The 23083-nt window shown below is 55.5% G+C and overlaps 3 protein-coding genes across 3 annotated transcripts; 2 read left to right on the top strand and 1 right to left on the bottom strand.

Annotated features, from left to right (window-relative positions):
• The first annotated feature begins 733 nt into the window (after positions 1-733).
• On the top strand, positions 734-5734 carry LOC118674789 (phospholipase A2 inhibitor and LY6/PLAUR domain containing). The gene is made up of 5 exons (XM_036346860.1): positions 734-882; positions 3243-3359; positions 4773-4925; positions 5163-5306; positions 5494-5734. The coding sequence occupies exons 1-5, from the start codon at positions 816-818 to the stop codon at positions 5646-5648; spliced, it is 636 nt and encodes a 211-aa protein (XP_036202753.1). The 5' UTR covers positions 734-815; the 3' UTR covers positions 5649-5734.
• Positions 5735-10258: 4524 nt separating this feature from the next.
• IRGQ (immunity related GTPase Q) lies at positions 10259-15352 on the bottom strand. Its single transcript, XM_036345845.1, has 3 exons — positions 15218-15352; positions 14388-14910; positions 10259-13167 (listed from the first exon to the last, which is right to left on the bottom strand). Exons 2-3 carry the CDS (start codon positions 14906-14908, stop codon positions 11859-11861), a joined length of 1830 nt encoding a protein of 609 aa, XP_036201738.1. The 5' UTR covers positions 14909-14910; positions 15218-15352; the 3' UTR covers positions 10259-11858.
• A 30-nt stretch (positions 15353-15382) lies between these two features.
• Positions 15383-20457, top strand: ZNF576 (zinc finger protein 576). Its single transcript, XM_036345846.1, is given in 7 exon segments — positions 15383-15805; positions 15807-15906; positions 15909-15972; positions 16311-16362; positions 16365-16392; positions 16395-16433; positions 18334-20457. Coding segments are annotated over 7 exon segments (1134 nt in total). The 3' UTR covers positions 18762-20457.
• Positions 20458-23083: the final 2626 nt, after the last annotated feature.

Below are 23083 nucleotides of genomic sequence, written 5' to 3'. Positions count from 1 at the left end.
ACCACACACACAGGGAAAAAAAATCTCAGCTCTCAGAGTTATGCCTGAGGCCAGGAGAGAGTGCGTCAAGAGCCTAAATAAAACACAAACCAGACACACACACACCCAGCCTCGAGTGCTTCCACCCATGCCTCAGTTTCCCAATGTGACCTGTGGGCATCTCTCCCCTGCCACGCCCGTCCACCCCTGCCGGTTGACAGGCACCCCTTCTGTTCGGATCGACAGGCACCCCTTCTGTTCGGATCCTCGCCAGACCCAGAGAGACAGCCCCAGGCAGGTAGGAGCAGGAGACAGCCTGAACAAAGAACAGGGAGTATCAGCCAAGCCCATGAAGAAGGGAAGGGAGACAAGGCTCCTGGGCCCCCACAGAACGAGCCTGGACAGGCTGGGCGCTCCCAGGTCGGGCCCCACCCACGCAGGGTGCCTCCTTGAAATGAGAGAGAAGAGAGAGGGGTTCTCAGCCCTTGTAGCTGCCCTACACCTACAGGGAATCAAGTGACCTGGATTTTGACCTTGGGCTTCAGGCCAGAAAAAGAAGGGGGGGAGTTGTGAGAAAACAGGAAAGTGCCCCTCTGCGTCCTGATAGAAGGGGCTGGAAGCCCAGACTCCTGGGGTCCCTGTGGAGGAGGGGGCTGGGCACAAGACGCCCATGTTCCTTTTGGATTCTGGTGGCACCTCCCCAACCCAGAGCCGCAGAGGCCTGCCCTGTGATCTTACCTCAGCTCCTTCTCTCCCCGGGGTGAAGGTGGGTCCAGACCCGCCCCTCCTCGGCTTCCTATAAGTACTGGGAACCTGGGGCTGCTGGGTCACACACCATGAGGCCGTCCGTGACACCGAGAGCCTTCCTGCTGGCCTTCACGCTGGGCACCCTGCTGGGTCTCGGTAAGTGGCCAGAGGCCTGGCCTCCTGGCATCCTCCTCGGGAAAGGGAGGACCAGGAGAGAGCAGCCAGCAAGGTCTCTCCGAGGGAAAGAGCAGGCGGCCTGGGAATTCAGGTTCACGTCGAAGGCAGCTCAAAGGCTCTTGGATTGGATTTCTGAGAGAGGAGGGGGCGTGGTGGCTCTGGGTCCTCCGTCTCCCAGGAGGGGGTCTCAAAATAAAATATTTAAACCCTAGAAAGTCAGATGAGAGCATGATTAAGAAGGGAAAATATATATATTTTTTTATTATTAGTTAAGGTATTACAAATGTGTCCTCATCCCCCCCTTTAACCCCCAACCTCCCCCACACACACACTCATGCTCCCATCCCCCTGTTGTCCATGTCCATTGGTTTGGCTTATATACATGTATACAAGTCCTTCGGTTGATCTCTTCCCCTTACCCCCGCCCTCCCCTACTTTCCTTCTGGGGATTGATAGCCTGATTGCTGTTTCTCAGTCTTTGAGTCTGTCCCTTTTCATCAGTCTATGTTGTTCTCTATAATCCAAGGGAAAATATTTTTATAATTTTTTAAATATATATATAATTTTATTTCAGAGAGGAAGGGAGAGGGAAAGAGAGATAGAAACATCAATGAAGAGAGAGAATCGTTGACCAGCTGCCTCCTGCACACCCCGCACTGGGGATGGAGCCTGCAACCCGGGCATTTGCTCTTGGCCGGAATCGAACCCGGGACCCTCCAGTCCACAGGCCGACGCTCTATCTGCTGAGCCAAACCGGCCTGGGCAAGAAGGGAAATTTTAAACTGGGGGGAGAGGGAGAGATTACCTTTTTTCCTGGACTCTAGGGAGATCAAGCCCCCAGCCTCTCCTCCCTCAGGGGAAGGAGCTCAGGCAAGCCCCACCTTCCCCGGGTCCCAGGAGTCTGGGCCCCAAGCTGCCTCCTCTCTCTCTCGGGTCACAGAGTCCATGCCCTCAGCCCTCCTGGTCCTCACTCTCCCTCCTTGAACTGGGATACAGACCTCAGATTCGGGTTCCCCTTCCACAAGACCTACACGTGGTTCCCAGAGAAGGAGGGTCCCACATCCAAGAACCAACTGGGCCTGCAGCTTCACAAAAACCCCTGGAAACCCCCTCCCGGACCCCCTCCCTGTCCCCTCCAGACCCCCTCCCTGTCCCCTCCAGACCCCCTCCCTGTCCCCTCCAGACCCCCTCCCTGTCCCCTCCCGGACCCCCTCCCTGTCCCTCCTGGACCCCCTCCCTGTCCCCTCCAGACTCCTCCCTGTCCCCTCCGGACCCCTCCCTGTCCCTCCTGGACCCCCTCCCTGTCCCCTCCAGACCCCTCCCTGTCCCCTCCAGACCCCCTCCTGTCCCCTGTCCCCTCCAGACCTCCCTGTCCCCTCCAGACGCCCTCCCTGTCCCTCCGGACCCCCTCCCTGTCCCCTCCCAGGACCCCCTCCCTGTCCCCTCCCGGACCCCTCCCTGTCCCCTCCCGACCCCCTCCCTGTCCCCTCCAGACCCCCTCCCTGTCCCTCCCAGACCCCCTCCCTGTCCCCTCCAGACCCCCTCCCTGTCCCCGCCCGGACCCCCTCCCTGTCCCCTCCCGACCCCTCCCTGTCCCCTCCAGACCCCCTCCCTGTCCCTCCCGGACCCCCTCCCTGTCCCCTCCAGACCCCCTCCGTCCCCTCCAGACCCTCTCCTTGCCCCTCCCGGACCCCCTCCCTGTCCCTCCCAGACCCCCTCCCTGTCCCCTCCAGACCCCCTCCCTGTCCCCTCCCGGACCCCCTCCCTGTCCCCCTCCCAGACCCCCTCCCTGTCCCCTCCAGACCCCCTCCCTGTCCCCTCCCGAACCCCTCCCTGTCCCCTCCCAGACCCCCTCCCTGTCCCTCCCGGACCCCCTCCCTGTCCCCTCCCAGACCCCCTCCCTGTCCCCTCCAGACCCCCTCCCTGTCCCCTCCCGGACTCCCTCCCTGTCCCCTCCCAGACCCCCTCCCTGTCCCTCCCGGACCCCCTCCCTGTCCCCTCCCGGACCCCCTCCCTGTCCCCTCCCAGACCCCCTTCCTGTCCCCTCCGGACCCCCTCCCTGTCCCCCTCCCTGTCGTCCCAAGCCCACAGCCTTGTAATTAGGGAAACAGGCTCCGTGGTGGAGTCGCTTCCCGCCTCAGAAGCCGCTTTGCTGGCATCACCAGCGCGTCCCTGGCGGATGCTGGACAGTTCCCCGGACAGCGGTCAGCGCCCCACCCAGGGGCAGACAGCCGCCGGTCCCCCCGCCCTCGGACCCACAGTCCGCCCCTCCCCCGCGCGCATCCCCCTGGTGCCTCGACCCCACCCGCCCGACCACAGCCTGGCCCTCTGCCCCGCAGGGTGCCCTCTGAGCTGCGAGGTGTGCAGGGGCTCCGGGCCCACGTGCAGCGGGAAGATGAAGACTTGCGAGGCCGGCAAGGACGCCTGCGTGGCCATCGTGGGGGAGTCGAGCACCAGTAGGAGTCCGGGCGTCAGACCCGGGGAGGCGGTGGGCGGGCAGGGGCGAGGGAAAGGCTGTTCCGAGGTGGAGGGAGCGAAGTGAGTTCCGTGGAGGGGAAGAATCTGATAGGCCAGAGGCGGGGGCGCATCAGGAGGAAGAGGCTGGGGTGGTTTGGGAGGGAGGGCTGGAGGGAGGGAGGAACAGGCTACCCCAGCGATCGTGGGGGTCGTGCGCGCTGGAAGAGGCCATCCCTGACAGGAGGAGGAGGGATGCTATTGGGGTAGGAGGAGAGAAATAAAAGGAACCACAGTAGGAGGAGAGAAATGAAAGGAACCATCTCCCGGGAGAGGGAGATGACCCCCAAGCATGGAGCTGTAGAGAAGGGGCAGGGAGGCTGCTGAGTAGAAGGGGAGGGGAGGGATGACAAATGGAAGGGGCCAGCCCAGGCCCGAGGAAGGAGGGGGGAGGTGGGGAGCAATGGAGGAGACTGTGGAGGGTTTGGGGGCAGGGGGGTGGGGGGGGCATGGTGCAGGAGTGAAGGCTGTGACAGCAGGGGAAGGGCAGCCTTGAGTGTAGGAAGGAACCATCCCAGCAGGAGGGGTGTGTAAGGAAGGGGGGTAGGCATGGCAGGCTGCCCTCCTGACCTAGTCCGCGTTGGCAGGTGGGGGAAGGACCTGAAAGGGTTGAAGAGACACCTGCCACCCATATAGGAGGGAGCTACAGACCCAGGGGGTGGAGGTGTGGGGAGAGGAAGCTGAGGGGGGAAAGCCACCCTTCGGTGAAGTGAAGAGGGGACACCTTGGGATTGGGGCTGGAAGAGACCACATGTGGGGCGGGGGAAGGCGGTGGAGACTGGAGGAGACCACTTAAGGCACGATCTGGGGGTAGCCAAAGCGGGTGGCAGGAGGCCCTCAGTTGGAGGTCTGGGGAGTGACCATGAGGAAACCTGGAGGAGACGCTTAGACAGGGATGTGGACGTTTCCAGGCGGTGGTGTGGGGGCCGGCACCCCACCGTTTGTTGAAGATGGCTCCCAAGCCTGTGAAGGCCGGAAGAGAGCATCTCATGCGGGCATAGGGTAGCTAGAGATGACCCGGGAGGAAAGCACGATCCACAGGGCCTTTAGGGGGTGGCCATGGTGGGGAGGGGGCTGGGAAGGACCTCCTCTTAGGCAGGCCTGGGCGTGGCAATGGGAAACAGCAAGTGACCACCAAAAGCTGGCTAGGGGCTATGGTAACGAGGTGGGGGGTGGGGAGAGCTACCTAATAAACCACTCCAGACTGCACCCAGGTAGATAAGGGGGTATGGCTGTAGGGGGCGCTGGAAAAGACCATCCTAGACAGTCATGGGGTGGGGAAGCGGTGGGGTTGGGAGAGGCCCCAGGCAGGGTCAACACTACCCACGCCCTCCCCTCCTGTCCCCATCCCTCAGAGGGCCACCACTCAGTCAACAGCTACAAGGCCTGCATGAAGTTCAGCGACTGCTACTCGGGTTTCGTGTCCACCACCATGGGCCCCAAGGACTACATGGTGTCCAACACGCACTGCTGCCAGAGTGACGGCTGCAATCAGGGCTCGGTGCCCCGTAAGTGCCAGCTCACCCCGGCCTCATGAGTCTCTTCCAGCCAGTGTGTGTGCCCTCGCCCACCGCCCATCTGTGCGCTGTAACAATGGGCAAGCACCTTGCTCGAGAGCCTGTTTCTGCTCCTGTAAATGCAGGGTCCATAACCGCTGTTCCTCGGGGTTATTGTGAGATTGGGGGGGAGGGGGGGGAGGGCTTCCTAAACATCTCTCTGTACCTTGTACTCCACCGTCCTCCCAGCTCCCCAGAACAACCGTACTGAGAATGGTCTCCAGTGTCCCGCCTGCATCGTACCCTTCCAGGAGACGTGCCCGGGGACCCAGGCAGCCCGCTGTGTCGGCCAGGAAACCCACTGCATCTACTTCGCTGGCAAAGTGCAGGCTGGTGAGGGGCAGCTGGATCTCGGAAGGAGGGCACAGGGGCCCCAGAACTGGAGGAAGCCCATGCTTCCAGGTTCTAGGGGAGATGGTGGCCCCAGAGAACTGGGTGAGGAGGTGGCAGGACTAAGATTTCTAGGTCGTGAGGAAGGAGCAGTTGGGGGCCCTGACTCCATTCTAAACCCCCCTCCCAGGTATCATCAACACCAGGTTTGCCACTCGAGGCTGTGCCACAGAGAGTGCCTGCAATACCAAGCCTGGCGCTGAGGTGCCCTCAGCCTCCTATCTCTACTTCCTCCGCCGAGCAGACTGCCTTCCAGCTCCCCAGACCCCTGGCAGGGACGAGTGAAGAACTGAGGAAGGGGTGGCTTGAGGTCCCCATCTGTCCTCAGCCTGCAGCCCCCTGTGTGCCTACAATTAAACAGATTAACTGAGCAAGCCTGAGTCTTTATAACATGATGCATCGCAGGGAGGTGTGTTGTGGAGAGAGAGGGGGAAAGCCCACTTTTACTAAGGGGTTACTCCATGCTGAGACCCTGTGCTAAATGTTTTCCATACTGTACTTCATTTCATAACCACAGCAACTCTACCATTGACATTTTCATCCCCATTTTACAGATAAACAAACTGAGGCACAGATTAGGGTGTCATTTACCTTGGGTCAACCCCTAGGGAGGATCAGAGTCATGATCACTTCTGAGTAAGCTTGCCCTCTTTTTGCCTGTTTTCATGTCGGCAAAATGTGGATACTAATAGTTATAACCTCACAGAGTTGTAAGAGTGAAATAAAATAATAATAATAAAAACTAAAAGAGCACTCAGTGCAGTGCCCAGCACCTTTCAGGCAGTGCTGCTTCTAGAGATAATATGCCTGAGTAAGTAGCAATCATCATAATGGCTGCCACTTACTGAATGGCCATTAGTCTGCAGGTGCTAAACATTGTCCTTGATCAGGACAGGCTAGATTATGCTACAGTAACAAAGAAACCCCTAATCTTTTTGGCTTAAAACAACAAAGTGGGATTAGTCAACTCATGTGCAGGCATGCTGTGTAACAAAGCATCTCAAACCAGACATAACGATAAGCATTCTTCTTTCTGGAGGGTTTGTGGGAGGCTGAGGTGGCTCTGCTCCTAGTCATGCTTCAGCTGATTTGGCTCTAGTTTCGGGAGGATTCAAGTTCTCCTCTTTGGGGTTCCACAAACCTCTGGGATTAGTGGCTCCCTGGCAGGTCACAGGAGCACAAAAGCCAAGTGCACTGAACGCGCCTGCTGAGGTCAGGCCTGCTAACATTTCACCGAATAAATCATACGGTCAAAGCCAACCTTCAGGGAGCAGGGATGTATCCTCCCCTCCAGTGGGAGGGAGAGGAATGGTATGTGTTGAACAAGCATCCACTCACAAGAGTTTGATTCTTCCTTCACCTACGTGTTGTGTTTGGCACCACCCATAGGTGTCCTGCTTATCATCCTAAGGCAGCCACCAACTTGAACACTGCCCATCTCTGTGCACAGGGAAGTCTCACATGGGTGGTTAAATGCCGTGACTCAGAAATGACTTGACACAGCTCTTCAGATGGAGCTGGTCACATGGCCCCACCAAACCCTGTGGGGGCCAGGAGTGCAACCCTATCCTTCGACATGGACATGTTTCATAGACAGCAGCAATGGCCACTCTGGCGTCTTAGGGGCACTTTCTCATCTTCACAACTTCATGCGAGAGGCACTATTATTCTCATTCCTGTTTTCAGGAAAAGAATTTGAGGCTCAGAGGGATGTCACATTGGAGTTCGCACAGATAAAAAGTGGCAGAGCTTCAGATTTTATTTAATTGGTCATGTTGAGGGGGTAAAGAGACCACGTCACAGAGAGAAGGAACAAGCCTGTATTAGCTATCGTTTACTGTGTAATAAACCAATCTAAAATTCAGTGGCTTAGAACAATCACCTTTAATTTTGCTCATGGTTTTATGGGTCAGCAATTCGGTCTGGGATCAGTTGGGTGGTTCTTCAGCTGGTCCCTGCTGGGTTCATTTGCCTGTCAGCTAGGCAGCTCTGTTTTGGAGGGTTGTCAGGCTGTGGATTGGGCTGTCAAGGCGGACTGGGCCACATCTCTTTTTTTTCTTTAAATATATTTTTATTGATTTCTTTTACAGAGAGGAAGGGAGAGGGAGAGATGGAAACATCAATGATGAGAATCACAGACAGGCTGCCTTCTGCACACCCCCTACTGGGGATCGAGCCTGCAACCCAGGCATGTGCCCTTGACTGGAATCGAACCCGGGACCCTTCAGTCCACAGGCCGACGCTCTATCCACTGACCAAACCGGCTAGGGCTGGGCCACATCTCTTATGACCCAGCAGATTATCTGAGGTTTCCTGTTGCACTTCCCAAGCCTCTGTTCGCATCATGTTTCCTATTGTCACGTGGCCAGGTTTGGAGTCAGAATGAGAAGGGACTATCCAAGGGCATGGCTACAGAGAGGCTGAACAAATTGGAGGCATTAATGGACCAAACAGGTTCAGTCTAAGATACTTTACTATCACATGCCCCCAAGGTCGAAACAGTCACTGGTCCACCCCAACCCCAGGGAGGCAAAACTCAGATACAGATAGTCCCCCTCTTTAAAAAAAAAAAAAAAAATATATATATATATATATATATATATATATATATATATATTGACTTCAGAGAGGATGTAAAAAGGTGAGAGAGATAGAAACATCAATGATAAGAGAGAATCATTGATTGCTGCCTCCTGCAGGTTCCACACTGGGGACTGAGCCCGCAACCCAGGCATGTGCCCTAACCTGACTGGGAATGGAACTGTGACCTCCTGGTTCATAGGTCGATGGTTAACCACTGAGCCATGCTGGCCGGGCCAGATAGTCTCTTGATTCCAGCCCAAGGGAAGCTTTCCTGTGCAGAACCCCCACTGTCCTTCCCCTTCCAGGATCCAGGAGTCCCCAGCCTTGGCTCCCTCCTCCCTTAGACCCACAAGTCCAGGCTTCCAGATCCAGTTAAAATCCCAAAAGAACAGACACAGAATGGCATTTCTACTCATCTTTATTCACTCCAAAAAGCACCACAGGCCAGCCACACCCTTGATTCACCCTTTCATGGTTCTCTACCCCAATGGACAAGTCCTTCCATCATTATCCAGAAATGTAGGAAACTCAGCTAAGGTGCTGAGATGGGGTGAATGCTCAAGTTCTTTGTGCCCATTCTGTTTTTGGCAGATGGCAACACGGAGATTCATCATACATTTCCTTGAATTCTTGCCTTTGAGGGTCTTCCAGGCTGAAGGTGCCACGTAGACACACCCCCATGGCAGCCAGTGATCTGTCCACAGGGAGACACAGTCTTTTCTGAGTCAACTAGCAACGTTATGTCTCCACGAAGTCTAAAAGTCAAATGCCATCCAAAGTCATGATTTAAAAGGCAACCATTCCAAAAGGTAGTTGTGACACTCGAGAGTACCAATATACAATTATATACAGTAACACAACCAGCACTCACCAACAAGAGAGACACACGCAAACAAAACGGGGTCTTGCTTTCTCAGATATGACCTCTGGCATGATCCCCATTGGCATACGGGCAAAGGGAATCTGGAGCAGAGAGCAGAGATATCAGGACCAAATCAGAGATGGTGTCAACATGGCAGAAAAAGACGGCACTCTGTGAGCAAAAGCAACCAGAATAGAGTCATTTTGATGTTGCCGGGGCTGGGGGCATGTGGGCAAGGGCAACCAGACTACCTCTTGAGCTCCCAGTGTGCCAGGCTTCTCGGGGGGCGGGGGGAGGGGGCTGCAGTATATTGATACGTGGGAGAGAATGCATGTACCTACAGATACACTGAATTCTCACAATAACCCTGTAAGGTAGACACCATTTGCAGAGTGACTTGCCCCGGGTCACCCCCAAAGTCAGCAGGACTGTCTGATCCTAGAGCTGTACTAGTAGAATTGTATTCCCCCCAGACTGAGAGCTTTGACAATGCCTGGAGCCATTCTGTACAGAGCCAAATGCTTTTTCCCATCTCCACCATCTCCACTTGAAAGGGATAAATTGTGCCAGTGGTGGGAGTTCAAGCTGGAGTGGGGGGAGAGGGGGAGAGCCAGCCCTCAAGCATCTGGCCCTCAGATCAGTTAGCCTTGTCTTCAGCTGTCACAGGAAATGGGACCTCAGAAGTTATGGTTGTCATCCAGCACTTTCATTTCACAGATGAGAAAATAAGGCACTGGTCCAAGTCACCCAGGGCGACGGTGGCAAAGCTGTGCTTGCTTCCCAGGTCCCCTGACCTCAGACAGGCACTTTCTCTCCTCATCTCAATCCTTTTCCCTGTCTTGTGGCAAGAGACTGACAATCTACATTCCTAGTCCTAGTTCTGCCACTGACTAATAAATTAAAGTAATAAATATTTACTAAGCACCTATGTGTGTCAAGCACTCTTCTGGGTGCTGTGGGTACAGCATAGAACAAGACAGACAGGGGGATAATAGCTAATAATGGGCAAATAAATAAATAAATATTTTTCTACAGTAATAATTGCTACAAGGAAAATTAACCAGCTGAGATAAGTATTTGAGGGCAGGGGGTGGGGGTGTGTGTGTGTGTGTGAGCTACTTCAGTTAGACTGATCAGGGAAGGTCTCTGAGGGGACATCTGAGCTGAGACCTGATTGACAGAAGGAGCCATTCATGGAAATTTTAGGCAGAATGAACAAGTTCCCAGGTCCTGAGGCAGGGCCCCAGAGGGCCCACTCAAGCATCAGAAGGAAGATCTAGCAAGCTGGTTGGGGGATGGGGTGAGGCAATGAGAAAAGGCAGGGGCTTGCCCTGACCGGTTTGGCTCAGTGGATAGAGCGCTGGCCTGCGGACTAAAAGGTTCCAGGTTCGATTCCGGCCAAGGGCATGTACCTTGGTTGCGGGCACATCCCCAGTCGGAGGTGTGCAGGAGGCAGCTGATCGATGTTTCTCTCTCATCGATGTTTCTAACTCTCTATTCCTCTCCCTTCCTCTCTGTGAAAAATCAATAAAATATATTTTTTAAAAAAAAGAAAAGAAAAGGCAGGGGCCAGGCCACACAGAGCCTCTCTGTGTGCTGTGGGGCCTAGAATCTGCCCTCTCTGAGCTTTGCTCTCCCCGACTCTCACAGAAGTGGTTCTATTGGATGGCCTCTCGGGTCCCCCTTGCTGGTCTCCCCCCCACACACTTGCTGTTTTTGACACTGAAGAATTCTGTGCCCTGTGGCTGCTCCTCTACATGCAGGTACAGCTTAAAACATCCCAGGCATACGGCTCTGCCTTTGCCTCACTTGTGGCCCATCCCCACAGGCTGGAACACCTGCCCACCTGTCCTTTGGGTCCCTTGCTCACTGCGGCACTCTCTGTGTACACCCAGGGAGCCAACACAGGAAGGTCTGGATTAGTGCAGCAGTACAGCGGCTTCTCCACAAAGGCAGGTGTACAAAAGTACCAAGGCCAGGAAGGGTTCAGGTTTAATGACAGCAGAAACCAAGTCCAAAACTAGAAGCCACTAAAGGAGAGGAACAGACTGCCCAGAGAGCTCCCCACTCACCTAGCACCTATGAAACGGGGGCGGTCCCACCCCTTCCCAAAGTCACAGAGAGAGCGGCAGTTTCCAGAACCCAAACCCATCAGGGATTTGCAGGAGAGACCTCTGAGGTAGGGGTTCCTGCCCTTCCGTTGCCAGAAAGCCTCATTCCTGGTGCCTGGCCACCCCCCAGAGCCCGCCAGCCCCTCCCCTCCTCCCCTCACTTTTGTGTGGCCATCCTCCCCACAAATGCTGGGGTCCCCCTTCCCCAGGAGCAAATACTGAACATCTCTCTCCTCCCCACAAGAGACCAGAGGGTTTCTAGCTCTGTCACACAGCCCTGTTCCCTCCTCAGATGCAGACCTCCCACCACCCAGGAATTAGGAACCACGGTCCACAGCCCTCCTGGGAGCCAGGAGTCTGAGCCCCTGAGCCTGCCCTTCCCCCCATGAAGGTTCACAGCCCACTACATCTTTCCCCCTAGAAAGCCAACACCCCATATCCCTTTGCGCCTTAGAAGTCCAAGCGTTCCAGCTCCCTGGAGTACCCAGATCCCTTCCTCCATTCTGGAATCCCCATTACCACCGACAAGTCCCTCACCAGGAATCAGGGCTTCCACACCACCTACCCCTGGAGGACTAGATGTCCAAGACATCCAGTTTCTACTCCCTTCTAGAGTCCAACTGCTCAACTCCCTTCAGGACACACGGCTAGGGGTCCTGCCCCATGATCCCCAGAGAAATCAGGAGTCCTGACTCCCAGATTCGATTCCCCTCCAAGACCTAGGAATCCGGGTGACTAGAAGTCACATATCCCAACCAATAGCCAGTCTCAACCCCCTCAAGCATCCAGGATTCGGATTGGCGACACACTTGCTCTGTTATCTGAGGCCCAGACATCCCAGGCCAGAGCCTGGACCCCTAAACCCCTCCCTCTAAACCGGACTTGGAGCCCTCAGCCCCTGGCCGAGCACCCCGGTGGCCCTGGCCTTCATCCCACCTCTCACTGAGCAGGCGCATGGGGTGCCAGCACTGCCTCCGCATCAGCCAGCATCTCGTCCAGCGCCTGCAGCAGGACGCCATGGGCCGCGCGGTAGCCCAGGCCTCCCGTGGCCGCCGCACCGCCTGCGGGCCACAGGAAGGAGAGCGCCCCCAGCGCGGCTCCCCCTGCAGTGCCCTCGCCGGCCCATGCCCCCAGCCTCGCCTCCACTTCGGCGCGCGTGACTGGCCCGGGGAAGTGCGTCCGCTTGGCCAGCTCCCCGGGAGCCAAACCCAGCGTGCGCTCGCGCCGAGCCAGTGCTGCGGGTTCGAGTCCCAGCGCCCGCCGCCACTCTGCCAGCTGACCGCGCAGAAGGGCCACGTCACAGGCCCAGCCGAGCCCGGGGACTGGTGCTGCCGCCGCCGCCAGGCTGGCCAACAGAGCCGGCCGCCACGCCCCAGCCCGCAGCGCCGCAGCCTTGGTTCGGGCTGCACGCGGGGACGTGGGTGGCAGCGCCAGCAGCAGCGCGCCCGCCTGGGCTGGGGGAAGCGCGCGCTGCAGCCACTCGCAGAGCCCGGGGAGTCCGCCCCTCCGCAAGGGGAACACGGGCGGCAGCGCCTCCTCCAGCACCTCCCACGTCTCGTCCTCGGGGCTCCAGGCTGCCGCGCGCTCAGAGTCCCCACTGCCCGATTGCTTCGCGTTGCCGCCAGCCTGCTGCGAACTCTCACTGCCTGCCTTCTGCGACCCGGCGCCACGTTTGTCCCTTCCCTCGCTGCGTTCCTCCTCCAGCCCCCCTCCGCCTGCGTTCTCTACGCTCTCCCTGCTGGGCTTCTCTGCCTTTTCCTCTTCTTCCGGAGACTCCGGATCCTCGCCCTCACCGTCTATTCGCACACAGACCAACGGGGCATCCGGTAGCACCAAGGGCCGGACCTGGGCCCAGTCCTCCTCAGTGGGGGCTCCAGGGGTGACCAGGATGAGGGCGTCGTAGTGGGTTGGGTGGGGGGCGGCAGCAGTAGTCGCGGAGCCCAGAGGGATGGTCCAGAGCACCACATTGGGGCGCTCCGGGGCAGGGTAGGGTGTGGGCCCAGTGGGCACCGAAGCAGGCACAGCACCTGGGTCCCCGGTGTCCAGCCCAAGCAGCATGTCCAGCACAAAGCCCGTGTCAGCAGTGCCGGCTATGGCCAGGTCCAGCCGGGCGCTACCCAGTCGCTCCAGGCCAGCACGAACCCAGGAGAGCGCTGCCTCCAGGCCACCCCTCTCGAAGGCCTCTCGCACAGCCTCTAGCTCAGCTGCTCCCAGCACCTCGAAGCCATCCTGAGCCGGTGGCAGGAGCCTGTGGGGACAGGAAGGGATAGGATCAAAGGCAGAAGAGGGACTAAAGCCCCAGAGAGCTGGGCTAGGGGACAGGACTGGGCTATGATGACAAATGTGGAACTTTCTGAATAACCTTGAGTGACGAAGGAGCAGGCGAGGGAGGGGGCCAGTTGATGTCCCAGCAAATAGAAACCAGGGCTAAGATGAAAAGGGAGAGGTTTAAAGCAGGGATGGGGTGGCTTGAATGAGCTTAGGTTTCTGACCGGGCTGAAAACCAGACCCAGCTAAGTCTTCCCCGGCATAGAGTCTTTGGGGTGAGGCTTTTCCTAGGGGCCTGCAAGAGTAAGAAAAGGCTGTGCTGGGTGGGGCAACACACTGGGCAGGCAGGGCTTGGAGCAAAGACAGAATCAGCACTGTATTGTGGACTAAATGAAAGTGTAGCTCTATTCACTATTCGAAATGGGCAAGGTCACCAAGAGGGCTCTTTCCTGACACTGGGTGTAAGGACTGGAGGAAAGACCAGGAAGAAATCTCATCGACTAGTTCTTACCAGGGGGATGTGGCTAAGGAAAATAGAGGAGCAGTGGGACTGGAGGAGAGGCTGCCCCTCCCTAAGCCAGAGGCAGCTGGCAGAGAAAATTCAGGAGGACAGCCAGCAAGTGGGCACAAAAATGAGAGGAGAGTAAAGAATGGCCATGGGGGAGGGTACCCAGAAATAATGAAGCTCCCTGAGGGTGTGGCTTTAGGGCAACTGGGGTCACTTGAGAACCATGCAGATAGGGAGGATGAGGAAGATTTGAGACTGCAAGCCTTCAGGTAAAATCTTTGTGAGGATCACTAGCTTGTGTGGAAGAGTGAGCCCTTCTTCACACTTTTGCACGGGGGCAGTGTTTGGGGGATAGGTCCCGGCCTCTTCTAGAATTCCTATTAGGGAGAGGGGCTTGTGACCTCAGAGCACGGGACCTGGATGACAGGTCCTGAGCTCTTGCTGCCCCCCCCCGCCCCCCCCCCCGCTAGGGCGGGGCCTATCTAACAAAAGAGGGTCAAGCAGAGCCGCTTGCTGGATTGGAGCATCGCTGAGGGACGGGGCCTGGGTTCTTGGATTTGGGAGCAGTTTTGCGGTAAGGCTTGCTGCAACTCGCTGAGGGCAGGGTCTGGAAGACTTAAAGAGCACCTCTGGGGCGAGGTCTGCATTAAAAGACCAGGCCTCCCCAACCCACCCTGAAACGCCGGGCTCACCTCTGCAGTGCCTCCGCCTGGCTCCGCAGCGCCGCCCGCAGGCGCTCCAGCTCCTCGCAGCCGTCGCAGTCCGCCTGCAGCACATAGAGAGGCACAGCTCCCAACCCAGCGCCGTCCAGGAGGGCCGCTGTCTGATCGCGGGCCTGGGCTTCATTCTGTGGATCCCCGGGTCGGAGGTTCCGCACAGCCAGCAGCGGGGTTCCTCGGGCCAGTGCGGCCCGCGCTGCCTCCCCCAGCGCTGGGGCCAAGGGCTCGTCGTTCCCCTCCGGGCTGGGCAGCACCAGGACCAACATGTTCGCCTCCGCTGCCCAGGGCCCGGGCGCAGCGGGTGGGCAACTCAGCTCACCCAGGAAGAGGCCTGGGCCCGCAGCCCGCAGGCTGGGGAGTGCGGGGTCTAGCCGCCCATCGGGGATCTCCACCACCTCCACGTCCTTGTTGCACAGCGCGGCAACCAGCGCCGACTTCCCCGCGCCCGGGGGGCCCAGGAACAGGGCGGTGACGTCACCCCGCGGTAGAGGCATAGCTGGAAAGCAAGCGATGGGGAAGCCCGGGGTCAGGGGGCACCCGGCCGTGTTCTTGGCTGTAATCCCACTCTGGCCCTAGACTTCAGTCCTCCACCCTGTCCCTTCTTCCATTCTCGGGGATCACTCGCGGGGACCTAGAAATCCAGCGCCGAGACCCTACTCCCCAGGGACCCGGAGTCGGTCCTCTTGATGGATGCGTTTTCTTTTCTATTTCAAAAACTCAAAAAATCCGGCCTCCAGCCCTCCTCCTCCCGCAGGGACACGTTTATTGTTAATCCCTCACCCCTCCCTTCCCAATTCACCAACCGAGCAAACAGCCGAAGGGTATGGTCGCGCTGTCGCCGGTGGCCGGTCCGCCGCTGAGAAGTCGGGCGGCCCGGGACTGAAGCGGCTGGAGCGCCGGGGTTTGGGGACCTCCGGACGTGTTCGGGGAGCTCTGACCTGACGTCACTCCTTGTAGGAGGCGGTGCCATGGAAGTGCAATCTCAGGGACACAGCCCTCCGCGGCGCCTGCGCAGAATGGCCCCGGGAGCTTGCTCCTCCCTCGCCCCTCCGCGCCGCCGCAGAACCTGGAACAATGAGCAGCCAGGGCGCCTGCGCGCCAGGAGCGCCGGCCACACCTGCGCAGTGGCTCAGGTCCGTGCGGCACGGGTGGCTCGCGGCGTCATCAGGCGGCACCCGGGAGCAGGAAAGGACCCTTGCTGCTATTTTCAGGACCGAGTGGCACGGCTGCATCACTGCCGGATGGCAATCCAGGATCTCGGCCTCGACAGGCTCATCAGGCGAAAGAACGTGGAAACCACGGGGACCCAGAGACTCGGCGGGCCCCACCCGGCTTCCCTGCGGGGGAGGCGCTGTGACGAGCCACTGACAGGCGCAACGAAAGGCAGCCTTTCTGCTGCTTGGAGCAAAGCAGAGGCGGGGGCTGCCCACGTGGGGACGGGCGCGCCGAGGGCGGTGCTCGAGGCTGCGGGGACCCCTAGCTGAAGCGCGCGGAGACGGGGGCTCGGGGTGGAACAAGAGTGTCAGGATGTCGGAGAAGGCTGTCTACCGGGGAGAGGCGGGCTAAAGCGTGGGTACCACCACCTGCCTCAGGAATGTGGAGAGACGGGGACAAGCATGGTGTCAGATCAGGGGTTCCGCGCTCTGAGTTTAGGGAGCTAGTTGCTGTCGGTCTTGGGTCTCACACAGGTGGGATGGCTCTAAGGGGAGCCACAAACCCAGGAGTCGAATCTTTGGGGGGGGGGGGGGTGGTGACGTTTCTCTAGTGAGAGCTCCATCAGGTTAGAGTTCAAGGAGATGATATCTCACGGGGCCCAAGGCTGGCAAGGTCATAGGATTAGTGGGCTCGCAGGCTGGTGACAGATGGGCCGCGTCTTTTGATTTCCTGTTCTGTCATGCGTGCTCCTCTCTTGACCAGAGGGGTCCTAGTCACCATGGAGGACCCGCTTCCCTCGAAGAGACCATGGAGCAGCTGGATTCGCAAAAGAGAGGAGTCCCCCCAGTGCAGGAGGCGACATCCGTGAGTACCGCTGGCCAGAGGGTGGGGTGCAGGAACTGATGCTAAAAGGATTTCTATGGCATTTCAATGGCCAAGGCGCTGTAGGGACTTGCCTGTTGGGGAGCTAGCCCTACCAGGAACTGCCACTCCCCAGCCTTGCCCTTATTAGCTCAGATGTACCCACCCTGCTCTGTCCACACAAGTATGAATGGGATGCAGCTCAGAGGGACACTGTGGCAGACAGAGAGGCTTGGGATGGGAGATGTGACTCGGATACAGCGGAGACGGAGAGGAACCCCAGGCTCCAGTTCCAACTCTGGGCAGACTTGGGGTGCCACTTGGGACGTGGTCTCCCGATCTGTGAAAAAAGTCTGCCATTGCTCACCACAAAGCGGTGTTATGTAGGTTAGCGGCAGAAAAGATGAAAACTGGAGGGTAATGAAGGTAGCCAGTTTGACATAATAGCAACAGCTCCCGCTGAATGCCTACTATGTGCTAGGCCAGTGGTCGGCAAACTCATTAGTCAACAGAGCCAAATATCAACAGTACTTCTTCAAAACAGACTCGCCCAGGCCGGAAACCGACTTCTGCGCACGGGCCACGAAGTTTCGATCGCACTGTACGTGCGCGCCCGCACGTGGTATTTTGTGGAAGAGCCACACTCAAGGGGCCAAAGAGCCGCATGTGGCTCGCGAGCTGCAGTTTGCCTACCACTGTGTTAGGCCATTAGCGCCCGTTATTCCATCCAGTCCTCACAGAGCCTATGAAATTCGTTATTATCACTTTCAGTTGAGGGAACTGAGGCAAAGAGAGGTTAAGTATTTGTACCGGTGACGGCCAGAGTCAGTGCCCTCCAGCCAAAGACCCCCAGGAACACACCTGTAGTCCACAAGTTGGTTTATTGCTCACACACACTGCGGGGGCACCAACTGCTTATAGGATTGGAGCCCGTGGTGGGTGGTTTTGGGGAGGGTTTAAGGAAGAGGGTTTTGCTCTGGATTGGATGGTGCCAGGAATCAGGGCAACTCTGGTTGGCTATCTTAAGAAATCTTACCTAGAAGGCAAGAGGAACAGGCAGGGCACAAGCTGTGACTGGTAAACCAGCAGTCACCACTCATATTACCCCGGACGAGGTATTTGGTCATTTTTGTGGCTTGGACAATATTAATGTTTTGTCTGTGTTCAGATGCAATTATGGCATGATCTTGTCTTTTTTCCCCCACCTAAAACGGGACAAATGCCTTTATTGGTTGCAACGGGAAGCGGAAAAGGAGGGGATATGACCGCTCTGGTTCCTGGGGCAGCTTCACAGACTCTGTGGCCGCCCTCCCATTGTTGGCTTGACTCAGTCAGTGTGGCCTTGTCTGATGATTTTCTGTAAAATAGTTTATGTTCAACAGGACAATGCCAAAGCCTATCATAGTGCCAGGCCAGCTCCTGGCTGCGGGGCTGCCTTTCTCCTAACAGTAATCATTACAAACCACTGTGTAGAGAGTTCTAAGCACTTTGTGTAAATTCATTCATGTGTTGCTTACAACAGCCCTATCAGGTAAATACTGATGGGGGTATGACCCCATTTTCCAGATGAGGAAACTATTGAACCTGCCTGGGAAATGGTAGAACCAGCCCGTCTTCAGAGGCTGTGCTCTGATCACACAGCTGTGTTGGAAGGACAGACTCCTTGGGTTCCAGTCCTAACTCCATTTCATTTCCTAACCTCATGACTGTGCGCAAGTTCCCTAACTTTTCTGAGCCTCAGTCTGCTTATCCATAAAACAGGTCCAATAATAATTTGCCTGGACTGCTGTCTAGCCCTGGCACATAGTAAGCACTGAATGTTCATTGTTGGCATGAAGCTGGGGGTGGGAGAAGTCCTGGAGACTCTTGCTGGCCTCCCACGCCCTCTCCCCACGCCCCTCAGGCCATCTGGGGGCCCTGCAGTGCACCCGCTGCCTCATCACCTTCGCCAATTCCAAGTTCCAGCAGCACCACATGAAGCGGGAGCACCCAGCCGACTTCGTGGCCCAGAAGCTGCAGGGGGCGCTCTTCATCTGCTTCACCTGCGCCTGCTCCTTCCTCTCCTCCAAGGCCCTGAGCGCCCACCAGCGCAGCCACAGTCCTGCTACCAGGCCCTCCCTGACGGTTGCACCCACCATTGCCCAGACCACCTTCCCCTGCCCTGATTGTGGAAAGACCTTTGGGCAGGCTGCTTCTCTGAGGTGGCACCGCCAGGTGCATGAAGCTCGCTTCCCTCCTGGCCCGTTTGCCTGCACTGAATGTGGGCAGGACTTTGCCCAGGAAGCTGGGCTGCATCAACACTACATCTGGCGCGCCCGTGGGGACCTCTGAGTGCAGCTTCAGCCCTCCCCAGGGCAAAGGGGGCTCTGTGGTTGGTGGGACCTACCTTTAATAATGGGATGGGCCCTTGGAGGAGTTTGCTGGAAAGGCAAAGGGCTCCTGATAAATAGAACCCAGAATATGCTCTTTAGAACTTCAGTCCTTGGAGGACAGAAAGGCCTTCGGTGAAATAACACAATCGTGAGATCTTTTGTTAAAAAATATATGTAAGAGGGAAAATTATTTTTATCTCCCTCATTCCCACTTAAGTAGTTTGAAATCACAAGCAACTGTAGATTGTGTAATCATCTTTAATTCTTCCCAAATGGATGCCATGGACCGTAGGAGCAAATTGCCCTGGCTTTGTGCCTGACTGGGGGCCGGGAAGGTGAGTGTTGCTGGCCTGTGAAGCCACCAGATGGGTCCCAGACATGGAGCAGCTCCAGCCTTTGGGGATGGGCAGCAAAGTTATGAGCTGTACTGAGTAATGTGGGGGTGCAGTTCAAATCTGTCTTCTCCCGACCCTCTCCCAGCCTTTCCCACTCGAGGGGCCATGGCATTGGGTGGCTTTGTCCTCCCACCCCAGATAATTTAAATAATTTTATGCACCATTTTGGTCATGGGATATTTTGTATATGTTAGGTGACATGAATAAACTAACAGAAATAGTATCTAAAAACAGAAAAGCTCTACATTAAGATAGCTAAACAAGGAACTCTGGTTTTTCAGCAGAAATCCCCAGAGTACATAAGAAGGGCATGAGGAGGGGGATCTCAGGCCATAGCCCTATGAGGAAACTGGTTTGGAATCAAACAGAGATACCTTCTGTTTCCTGTTGTATTTGGCCAACATTGGGAGATTTCCCATTAAGATCCTATTTTCAGCTCTTGAAAAGCCCATCCTCAGCTGAGTGGCCAATTTAACTCCTTGCATTACCTGCCCTGCCCCTAGACCAGGGGTGGGCAAACTTTTTGACTCGAGGGCCACAATGGGTTCTTAAACTGGACGGGAGGGCCGGAACAAAAGCATGGATGGAGTGTTTGTGTGAACTAATATAAATTCAAAGTAAACATCATTACATAAGAGGGTACGGTCTTTTTGTTTGTTTGTTTTATTCATTTCAAACGGGCTGGATCAGGCCTGCGGGCCGTAGTTTGCCCACGGCTGCCCTAGACACAATGGTTGATGCCCTTTTTACAATAATCATTGACTCATTTAAATTGAGGGATGTTTTTAAAGCCCACAGGTGGGATGGATGTGGTAGTGACTAATAGCTGTCTCCCAATTTTTAGCTAGGCACATGATGGCTACAAAGACCACATTTCCCAGGTTCTCTTGCAGCTAGCAGTGGCCATGTGACTAAGTTCTGGCTAAATTCCTGGGTAGAGTCCTCAAGCTTCAGAAAGGGACATGCCTTTCTTCCACCTTCTGCCTGGAATGTGGACATGGTATCCAGCCATTTTGGACCATGAGAGCAACAGGTGGGATGGCAGAGCAACTTCATGCAGCAGTGCCATCGTATCAGCCCGAGAACACCCACTTCCCTACTGTTATAAGAGAGAAATAAGCCTCTATCTTGTTTAAGCTGCCATTAGCTTGGGTCTCTTGTCACATGCAGCAGAATGTATAGCCTAAGGCAGGTGTCTGCAAACTATGGCCAAATCCAGCTTACCTCCTGATTTTGCAAATAAAGTTTTATTGGAACACAGTCATGCTTGTTCATTTACCTATTGTGTATGGTTGTTTTCACATAGGACAGCAGATTCGAGGAGCTGCAACAGAGATTATAAAGCCTAAAATAGTTACCATACAGTCCATTACAGTAAAAGTCTACCAACCCCTTCTCTAATAGACATACAACCTACTCTGTGGCTGGATGCAGGGTTTCCGCCCTGGAAAATACTACCTGTAACAGGGATGTTTGTGTGTGTAGAATTTGGGGCAGGGCTAGCTAGCCTGTATCTCTTTTTGGGGGGGACTTATGGAGAAACTGGTTTGTAGTCATTTGGACATCAACGTTTTCTAAAATACCAACTTTAACAAGGCCAAACATTTCCTCTGGCATATGGTAAGAGCCCAGGTGTTTCATGCCCCCCACCCCTCTCCAGCAGCCCTACACAAACCTAAGGGTTTAATCCCACATGCTCTCCTGAGACAGCTACCTGCCCAAGTATACCCTTGCCTTCTGTTCTCTCTATACTCTCCAGATGTCATAGGTTCCTAAGACTTTATATAGTGTCACTGGTGATTCCCAAATCTATCTTCAGCTCTAACCGGTTTGGCTCAGTGGATAGAGCATCAGCCTGCGGACTCAAGGGTTCCGGGTTCGATTCCGGTCAAGGGCATGTACCTTGGTTGCGGGCACATCCCCAGTGGGGAGTGTGCAGGAGACAGCTGATCGATATTTCTCTCTCATCGATGTTTCTAACTCTCTATCCCTCTCCCTTCCTCTCTGTAAAAAATCAATAAAATATATTAAAAAAAAAAATCTATCTTCAGCCCAAACCGCAGGCTTCTCTCCATGAGATACAGCCACCTGGACGACAAATGGGAGTTGCACACTTACAGTGGGTCCCCTGCAGTCCCCTACCTCCACCATAACTGCCATTGTATTAGTAAACCCTGCACTCTGCTTCTAAATTCCTGCAGAATCTGATTACTTTCCCCCAGCCCTACTCTCCTAACAGATACCCTTTCCATGACTCCCCCCTTCCAGTCTCTATTACAGACCACTCCTGTGCATGTTAATCAGATTATGCCACTTCTCATTAAAACCTCCAAAGGCACCCCATAAGTGACTTACAAAGACCTTCCCCAGGCCCACAGAACCCAACAATAACAGCCCCAGCCCACTAAGCAATCTCAGCTCCCTCGCTCTGTCCTCTTCACTTCTCTCCAGCCACACAAGCCAGGCTGACTTCTGCCTCTGGGCCTTTGCACTTGCTGTTCCCTCTGCCTGGAGTGCTCTTACCCAGAACTTTGCAAAGCCACCTCCTCATTATTCAGGTCTCAACATGTGCCACCTCCTCAGAGAGGTCTTCCTTGACCTGACTGGCTAAAGTAGCACTTCCAACCCTTACCTTGAATTAATTTCTTCCCACCGCTTTTCAACACCTGAAATTATCACACTTGTTTATTTCATTATCTGTGTCCTTGTATTGGAACCCAAGCTCCTGAGAGCAACTGCTTCATCCCTACACTTAGGACAATGCTTACCAAAGAGAATTAAAAAATACTTGACTATGTTAGCCTAGTGTCTCCTGGCCTGCAGCCTGCCTTAGAGAGCTGGCCTCCTTAAGTTCTGCCATGAGAGATATGGGCAGAAGGAAGGTAGGAAGAAGGGGAAAGGACTTGCTTTGGACTCTTGCTGGGACCCCTCCAGCAGCAGCTCAGGCTCCAGTACGTGTCTTTACGCACACAAGGCGCTGTGCCCCTCTTGAGGTTTAAGCACTAGCACATGGCACCTGTCAGTGGTCCCTGTACCAGCCGCACGTGGCCTGCCCTTCAAGCACCTATTGGGTTCTGGTCATCTCACTGCTCTTTCCGTATCCCAGTCCCAGAGGTGGGAGCTTCTTGCAAACACATTCCTGGGTTATCTCAGTTTTTCACTTCCAGCCTTGTAACACCTGTGTGACCGATTCCCTGTATTAAATCCTCTTTTGAATTCCTAGCTTGGTTTCATACTCTGGCTGGGCCCCTAGGAACAGAATGAGCCCACTGGCAGCAGACTGGGTCTCTTGATTCTCAGGCTCTCCTGATTCTTAGGAATTTTTGCTGACAAATGGGTCATTCTCTACATCTATGCTTAGAAAGCAAGCCCTGTCTTAGGGCAGAGGAGGGCTTACACATGGCTGTCCCAGGAAATAAAAATCCATCCATGCTGTTTTGATGAGCTGTGCATTTCATCTTGATGATTCTGAGGTCCAATAATATTAAGCTAGAGTAGATATGAAAATTTCAGTGGATAAATGTCAGGTTCTGAGACTTGGAGCTTGTAGTATGAAAAGTATGAGTTTTGAAAGATGTTTTGGTCGCCCTGGCCAGTGTGGTTCAGTCAGTTGGAGCATTGTTATGTACACCAAAGGTAGCAGGTTTGATTCCGTCGGGGCACATACCCAGGTTACAGATTAGATCCCCAGTTGGGGCACGTGGGAGAGGTAACCAACCATTGTTTCTCACATTGATGTCTCTGTCTCTCTCTCCCGCCCCTCCTCTCTCTAAAAACTTGCCGGGAGCCGGTCCATGCTTGCTGTTTCAAGGGACCTGGCATATATGGCATACTGTTCTTAATATGTTTGCTCACCTTCTTGGCACTATGTGTTTTAACCAAGGTC

This window comes from Myotis myotis, unplaced genomic scaffold (genome assembly GCF_014108235.1).
Source record: "Myotis myotis isolate mMyoMyo1 unplaced genomic scaffold, mMyoMyo1.p scaffold_m19_p_19, whole genome shotgun sequence".
NCBI classification, from domain to species: Eukaryota; Metazoa; Chordata; class Mammalia; order Chiroptera; family Vespertilionidae; genus Myotis; species Myotis myotis.
The sequence above is the reverse complement of the archived record's forward strand: the minus strand, read 5'-3'. Positions and strand labels throughout refer to the sequence as shown.

Coding starts and splice junctions, on each gene's coding strand:
- LOC118674789 (XM_036346860.1), top strand. CDS start 816: ATGAGGCCGTCCGTGACACCGAGAGCCTTCCTGCTGGCCTTCACGCTG. Junction 4,926..5,162: donor CAATCAGGGCTCGGTGCCCC/GTAAGTGCCAGC, acceptor CCGTCCTCCCAG/CTCCCCAGAACAACCGTACT. Junction 5,307..5,493: donor CGCTGGCAAAGTGCAGGCTG/GTGAGGGGCAGC, acceptor CCCCCCTCCCAG/GTATCATCAACACCAGGTTT.
- IRGQ (XM_036345845.1), bottom strand. CDS start 14,908: ATGCCTCTACCGCGGGGTGACGTCACCGCCCTGTTCCTGGGCCCCCCG. Junction 13,168..14,387: donor CAGGCGGAGGCACTGCAGAG/GTGAGCCCGGCG, acceptor CTGTCCCCACAG/GCTCCTGCCACCGGCTCAGG.